The following is an 8,263-nucleotide window of genomic DNA, read 5'->3' as shown; positions in this document are numbered from 1 at the left end:
AATAACACACCTGAGCTTGTTACCTGTATGCATTGGGGCTAATCAAGCTTGTAGTAAAACCTGGAATGGGTGACAATGCTGTGCAATTGGAGGCATTCCCATCCCAGCAATGTCAATCCAGTACAGTCTAACTGCTATGCAAGAAAGTATCATGATCCATCAATACACAATGAATCATTACACCCCTATAAATACATTATATATATATATATATATATATATATATATATATATATATATATATATCTCACTAATATTAAGTTTAGTCTCTATTTCTCTTTGAAAAGATGGATTTCATCCCGCTCAAAGAGGAGGCACCCAAATTGGAAGCCCCCGTCACCACGGGCGACACCAAATTCGAACTCTTTACTGTTAAACCGGAAGACACCAACAAGATCGAGGTCATGATAAGCGAAGAAACCAACCTCTCTGTCACCTCCCACCGCTGCCCTGAATGTGGGCGGGCCTTCACTCACTCCGGGCACCTCAAAACACACCAGCGCACTCACACTGGAGAGAAACCCTATCAGTGCAGCGAATGCGAGAAGATTTTCACCCAGCTGGGCAACCTCAAAGAACACTGGAGAATTCACACTGGGGAAACCCCTTACGAGTGTCCAGACTGTGAGAAGAGCTTCACTCACTCCTGGAGCCTGAGAACCCACCGGCGCACTCACACAGGAGAGAAACCGTACCCCTGCAGCGAGTGTGAGAAGAGCTTCGGACAGCTGGAGCACCTGCGGAACCACCGCCGCGTCCACACCAGAGAGAAACCGTTCTGCTGCTCGGAGTGCGGGAAGAGCTTCAGTCAGCTGGAGAATCTGAAGACACATCAGCGCACTCACACAGGAGAGAAGCCGTTCCAGTGCAGCGATTGCAGGAAGAGCTTCAGTCAGCTGGAGAATCTGAAGACACATCAGCGCACTCACACAGGAGAGAAGCCGTTTCAGTGCGAGCAGTGTGGGAAGAGTTTCACACGAGCCGGGACCCTGACCAAGCACCGGAGACTTCACACAGGAGAGAAGCCGTATCGGTGCGGTCACTGCCGGGGCAGATTCACCTTCAACCAGCTCAAAGCTCATAGGTGCCAACTGGAAACTGCGTTTCCTATTGGCACTTAGGAAAATGTTTTTTTTTTTTTTCTTGTACATTTCTTTTCTTTTTTTATGGTGGTCCAGTGGTTAGAGAAAGGGACTTGTTACCAGGAGGTTCCCAGTCCAATCCCAGCTCAGCCACTGACTCACTGTATATGTGACCATGAGCAATTCCTTCGGATGAGATGTAAAAACCGAGGTCCTATTGGAAGTGACTGTGCATTAGTAAGACCTCACCTAAAAAATGATGTTCAGTTCTGGTCACCTTGTTACAAATAGAATATTGCTGCTCTAGAAAGAGTGCAAAGAAGAGCAACCAGAATTATCCCGGGTTTAAAAGGCATGTCGTATGCAGACAGGCTCAAAGAATTGAATCTATTCAGTCTTGAACAAAGAAGACTACTCAGCGATCTGATTCAAACATTCAAAATCCTAAAAGGTATAGACAATGTCGACCCAGGGGACTTTTTCGACCTGAAAAAAGAAACAAGGACCAGGGGTCACAAATGGAGATTAGATAAAGGGGCATTCAGAACAGAAAATAGGAGGCACTTTTTTACACAGAGAATTGTGAGGGTCTGGAACCAACTCCCCAGTAATGTTGTTGAAACTGACACCCTGGGATCCTTCAAGAAGCTGCTTGATGAGATTCTGGGATCAATAAGCTACTAACAACCAAACGAGCAAGATGGGCTGAATGGCCTCCTCTCGTTTGTAAACTTTCTTATGTTTTTCTTATGTTCTTATGCAGCAGTAGCGGTTGTTGATGATGCACAGTTCACCCCCTCATTTCTAAGTTGCTTTGGATACAAATCTGCTAAATGACTCTTTAGTGTTCACAGATATTCTTGTTTGCAATCATTCTTTTTGTTGTATAATGTTAATACCAAGTTTCATCACAATGGGGTCGGCAGTTCTCCAGATATAAGAAACAATGTGAAGTGCACTGTGTGGTTTTTTATTTGTTTTTATTACTCAAGCACTGCAGGGTTGGAAGTATGACTGTCACATCGCAAGTCAGGTTGGAGGTCAATACCTTTTTTTTCAATACCTTTTTGAAATCTCAATTCCAATTCCCTTTTACTCAATTGCAACACATCATCGTTGATCAAAATCACAATCAGCAGTATTCTGTTAAAACAAGCTTCACATTTTCGGCGGCAACAAATGATTTCAATTGAAGAACTCGCTGTTTGTTTGTCAATTAAATTGGCTTCAAATGAAAGAAGCTGAACAATCACAACAATTATTATTATATATCTAAAATACAAATTCCAATTCCTTTTGAAGGAATTGATTTTAAAAAGGATTTGAAAAATAGGAATTGACTTCAACCCTGAGCACCCTGCTTCCTGATTTGAAACAGCAAGTACGGAGGCAGAGGAATATGAATATCGATTTTTGCAACAACATTGTTTGAATGTGTATCTAGGCACTAATAATTAAAAAAAAAAATTATAAAAATGAAACATTTGACTTTGGACTCAAAGCTGGGTGGGTGAGATAATTGTATCACTGTTGTTCCTAAGGGCGGCACGGTGGCGTAGTGGTTAACGCTGCTGCCTCACAGCGCCAGGGTCCTAGGTTCAAATCCGGCCTAGGGTACTGTCTGTGTGCAGTTTGCATGTTCTCCCCATGTTCGCGTGGGTTTTCTCCGGTACTCTGGTTTCCTCCCACAGTCCAAAGACATGCTGTCCTGGTTGATTGGTCACTCTAAATTGCCCTTTGTGTGTGTGTGTGTGAGTGTGTGTGGTGCCCTGTGATGATCTGGCGTCCTGTCCAGGGTGTAGTCTCGCCTTGCGCCCTGTGTATGCCGGGTTAGGCTCCGGTTCACCGCGACCCTGTAAAGGAGTAAGCGGTTAATGATAAAGGATGGATGTTGTTCCTAATACACTGTTGTGTGTTTCTTTGAGGAGTCTGTGTTAAACTCTACAGCTCTGGCCTCACGTTTAGCATCATCACCCTATAGAATGAACTCATTTAGCTTTATAAAGTCAAATGAAACCTACTAATTAATGTCACATTAACATATTGAATTACACTACTGTGCTACTATTGTGGCTTCCGGTAGACTTTTTTTTTTGCGATATCATTTTGTAGTTTCTTTGATTACATGATGTTAAATAAAATATCAAAATTATGTTCATATAGTTTCTTTTTATTTGTTTTTTTATTATGTCTCAATCCTAAAATTCAGCCAGAGCTGTACATTGTGGCTGCTGTGTCCCACACAGGGAATGCTGACAGAATCGTGCTTTCACTTCACATTAACAGCAGTGTCACTGAGGGCTAAGTATTGTAGGCTTTCTCAAGAAGCTTGTGGTCTTGTCAGAGCAAGCCAGCAGAATCTAGGAGTTTGAAGAGCGTGTAGGAACATTAAGATACATATACTTCTGTGCAAATTTGCATTTGATTAGTTCCAATTGAATAAGTTTGTGTAGATCAAGATTATAATGAACAATACAGTTAACAGCTGGAGGGTTTAATGAATAGCAGCAGTTTATTGAAAACAGAAACTAACAAGCCATACAAAGTAAGAAATAAATCTAAAATACGAAGTATAGCTCAAATCTATTGATTCTCAACATTAAACATCACAGTCTAAATATACGTGTCTATAAAAAATGCAAGATTACTTAAAAGCAATCCTCGACCAGGAGAACTGGAAGCTGATAGAGACTGAAAAATGCTGGCAGATGTTGGTCAACGGTTTATTTTTCCACCTGAGATTGCCACCACTAACCTTCGACCTGATATTGTCTTGTGGTCTGGATCAGCACGCCTTGTTCACCTGGTAGAGTTAACAGTGCCATGGGAGGATGCTGTAGATGAGGCGTATGAGAGGAAGAAACTGCGGTATGCTCAACTAGCCACTGAAGCGGAACAGCGAGGATGGAGAGTCCGGGTTTACCCAGTGGAGGTGGGTTGTCGAGGATTTGTGGTACACTCTACAACCCGGTTTCTCAGAGACGTCGGATTCAGTGGCCAAGAGTTGCGTCGCACAGTGAAGAACTTATCTGAAGCAGCAGAGAGGAGCAGCAACTGGCTGTAGTTGAGATGGAAAGATTCTGGCTGGGGATCTCAAGCACAATAGAAAGAAACGCTGATGTACGGGTAAGTAAGCTGGGCTGAGTTGAGTGGGGGACGGAGGGGAGTGATGCTGGGACGCCAGAATCACCATCGAGCCCTCTTGAGGTGTCGTGGGCTAGTCGACGAAACACTGAGGATGGAAGGTGCCCACCTGAAGACCCCAGAGATGTACCCTACTAAGCTCAGTCCAGACGGTTGTCATGCTGATGCGCTGGGGAGGCTGCACTGTGGTTGATCCCCAGAGCCAGCATCGCAGCCGTTGTGTGTGCTGATGCGCCAGATAGGCAAAATAGGCTGATCCCTGGAGCCAGCATTACACTTCAGCCAATAACACCAGACAGAAGGATATCTACATCATCATATGGAAGGAAACGTAAATGGAGGGAGACACATATGGATCACATTAGTTTACTGTAAAGCTACGTCTTAGTTGGTGCTTATCTTGGCGAGAGCCGAGTTCAAATCAGCATGATGTTTTAACATCTACTCTCGTGTAATGGAAATCATAAGTGTGCCTATTTGTTTGATGCTTGACAAGATTGGCCTAACTGCTTCTCCTAACTTTTGTGTTTGATATCATCCGTTTAACGGCTGTTGCATTTTTCTAACTCATTTTTTTACATTGACAATGTTTTTATATATATATATATATTTTAGTGGAAAAAAATGGAAACACCAATGTAAAGTCACTTAATAGGGCGTTGGCCACTATGGTATCCCACGCTGTGGAGTTCTCTGCGGACTGTTTTTGATGAAACTGGCTGCTCACACCCCAGGTTGAAATTTGCAGTCAATTGATCTGCAGTTGCTAGCCTATTTTGCCTTCCACTTTGAATTAATGCACGGATATCACGATCCTGGAATATGCACTTTCGCCCACTGTTGTCTTTGCTGATGATGTCTTTCCCTCTGAGTTCCATGCCAACATCACCTTAGACAACGTTGTTTGTGAAACCATGAGCAAGTTGAGCTGTCTTGGTCACTGAAGCTCCTGCCAAAAGTGCCCCAACAACCACCCATCTTTCAAAGTCACATTGGTCTCCGCTTGCAGCCATGGTAGCCATAATTAAAGGCAACCAGGGCTGTCCAACATTTTTATACATGACCCTAAGCATGCTGGGATGTTATTTGCTTAATTAACAGAGGAGCCGCACCTGTGTGGAAGCCCTCGCTTTTAATATACTTGGTGTCCCTCATTTACCCAGGTGTTTCCATTGTTTTGTCCACTACCTATATATAGATAGATAGATAGTAAAATGTTTAATAATACTTATTCAATGCAACACTACAAATTCCTGCCTTACAATTTGATACTACAGCCCTTGAAATGGTGTTTCTACCTGCTTGCATGGCTTAAAAAACTCTTAATAAAAAAGTAATATTTGTGCCAAAAATGTTTGCGATATGTGTAAAGACCTCTTTTAAAATATTTTTCTGGTCTGTTGTGGTAGATTTTCAAAAGCAACTGAGGGATTTAGACTCTTTGTTTTTTAGACATTTGAATTAGAATCTAGTGTAAGCTATTTTCTTAAGCTTCTGAAATTTTCACCTATTTTTTTTTTACCTTTATTTCCTTTTGGGGTGACTTTGCCATGACTCACCTGTGCAGTCCTGGCTTCACCAGCTCAGCCCCTCTTTTAGAGGACAGTGGATCAAATATGTGTAAATATTAATACCTACCACTTCATTTCTTTATTAGGATTATCATCATGTAACTTTTTTTTCTCTCGCATTCTGGAACTCATTTATTTTTAATACAAATATATTCCATGCCTGGAGATACCACTAGAAGTGTCTAAATCAAGCTCCCAGGCTGCTCATGTGATGACACATCAGCTTTGGATTTAAACAACACCCCGGGAAACACCAAGCAAACAAATCTCTGTGCAGAGATTTCTTCAGGTTTCACACAGACCAAGCAAACAAATCTCTGTGCAGAGATTTCTTCAGGTTTCACACAGACCAAGCAAACAAATCTCTGTGCAGAGATTTCTTCAGGTTTCACACAGACCAAGCAAACAAATCTCTGTGCAGAGATTTCTTCAGGTTTCACACAGACCAAGCAAACAAATCTCTGTGCAGAGATTTCTTCAGGTTTCACACAGACCAAGTGATCAAATCTCTGTGCAGAGATTTCTTCAGGTTTCACACAGACCAAGCAAACAAATCTCTGTGCAGAGATTTCTTCAGGTTTCACACAGACCAAGCAAACAAATCTCTGTGCAGAGATTTCTTCAGGTTTCACACAGACCAAGTGATCAAATCTCTGTGCAGAGATTTCTTCAGGTTTCACACAGACCAAGCAAACAAATCTCTGTGCAGAGATTTCTTCAGGTTTCACACAGACCAAGCAAACAAATCTCTGTGCAGAGATTTCTTCAGGTTTCACACAGACCAAGTGATCAGAGCTCTGTGCAGAGATTTCTTCAGGTTTCACACAGACCAAGCAAACAAATCTCTGTGCAGAGATTTCTTTAGGTTTCACACAGACCAAGTGATCAGAGCTCTGTGCAGAGATTTCTTCAGGTTTAACACAGACCAAGTGATCAAAGCTCTGTGCAGAGATTTCTTCAGGTTTCACACAGACCAAAAAATCAAATCTCTGTGCAGAGATTTCTTCAGGTTTCACACAGACCAAGCAAACAAATCTCTGTGCAGAGATTTCTTCAGGTTTCACACAGACCAAGTGATCAGAGCTCTGTGCAGAGATTTCTTCAGGTTTCACACAGACCAAGCAAACAAATCTCTGTGCAGAGATTTCTTCAGGTTTCACACAGACCAAGTGATCAGAGCTCTGTGCAGAGATTTCTTCAGGTTTCACACAGACCAAGTGATCAGAGCTCTGTGCAGAGATTTCTTCAGGTTTCACACAGACCAAGCAAACAAATCTCTGTGCAGAGATTTCTTCAGGTTTCACACAGACCAAGTGATCAGAGCTCTGTGCAGAGATTTCTTCAGGTTTAACACAGACCAAGTGATCAAAGCTCTGTGCAGAGATTTCTTCAGGTTTCACACAGACCAAAAAATCAAATCTCTGTGCAGAGATTTCTTCAGGTTTCACACAGACCAAGCAAACAAATCTCTGTGCAGAGATTTCTTCAGGTTTCACACAGACCAAGTGATCAGAGCTCTGTGCAGAGATTTCTTCAGGTTTCACACAGACCAAGCAAACAAATCTCTGTGCAGAGATTTCTTCAGGTTTCACACAGACCAAGTGATCAGAGCTCTGTGCAGAGATTTCTTCAGGTTTCACACAGACCAAGTGATCAGAGCTCTGTGCAGAGATTTCTTCAGGTTTCACACAGACCAAGCAAACAAATCTCTGTGCAGAGATTTCTTCAGGTTTCACACAGACCAAGTGATCAGAGCTCTGTGCAGAGATTTCTTCAGGTTTCACACAGACCAAGCGATCAAATCTCTGTGCAGAGATTTCTTCAGGTTTCACACAGACCAAGCAAACAAATCTCTGTGCAGAGATTTCTTCAGGTTTCACACAGACCAAAAAATCAAAGCTCTGTGGAGAGATTTTGTGCGGGTCTGAAAATCTGATTTTCAGGAGAAGCCAACATCGGTTATTTGCAACAACATTTGAAATCCAAACTAAACAGGTGGCCAGATTTGTTTCCAAATCATGTTTTCTCTTTTTTGACATCTTGACCACTTTTTTTCCACTATTAAATTGCAGTCCACACAGTGCTGTTTCCAAGGTGACATCACGTGTACCCTCTTCTGAAGGATACATGTGAAACCATCTTGGAAACAGAGCACTGTTTAGACTGCAATTTCAGTGTAAAAGAAGTGGTCAGGATATCAAAAAACAATACGCACACCTTATGTAGCAACATATGGGAACAAGTAACAGACACACACACACACACACAAAAACAACTTGAGTTCCTCTTTAACTCTGCCAGCACTAGATGGTGTCCAAGAATAATCACATTAGGGCCTGGACCAAATCTAAACTTTGACCCACCTGCTAATCACAGATGACAAGAGTGCAATCAAAATTTATTAGTAAGTGCAGAAGCAGAAATTACAGAATAGATAATGAAATAGATACATTCTTACAATATATA

At 42.1% G+C, this 8,263-nt stretch overlaps 1 protein-coding gene across 1 annotated transcript; it reads left to right on the top strand.

The window, feature by feature from the left end:
• The first annotated feature begins 287 nt into the window (after positions 1-287).
• LOC117413416 (gastrula zinc finger protein XlCGF7.1-like) lies at positions 288-3,141 on the top strand. The gene has a single exon (XM_034022949.3). It carries the CDS (start codon positions 288-290, stop codon positions 1,119-1,121), a length of 834 nt encoding a protein of 277 aa, XP_033878840.3. The 3' UTR covers positions 1,122-3,141.
• Positions 3,142-8,263: the final 5,122 nt, after the last annotated feature.

The sequence above is a fragment of the Acipenser ruthenus genome, unplaced genomic scaffold (genome assembly GCF_902713425.1).
Source record: "Acipenser ruthenus unplaced genomic scaffold, fAciRut3.2 maternal haplotype, whole genome shotgun sequence".
Lineage (NCBI taxonomy): Eukaryota > Metazoa > Chordata > Actinopteri > Acipenseriformes > Acipenseridae > Acipenser > Acipenser ruthenus.
This window is presented reverse-complemented; position numbering and strand designations above follow the sequence as displayed.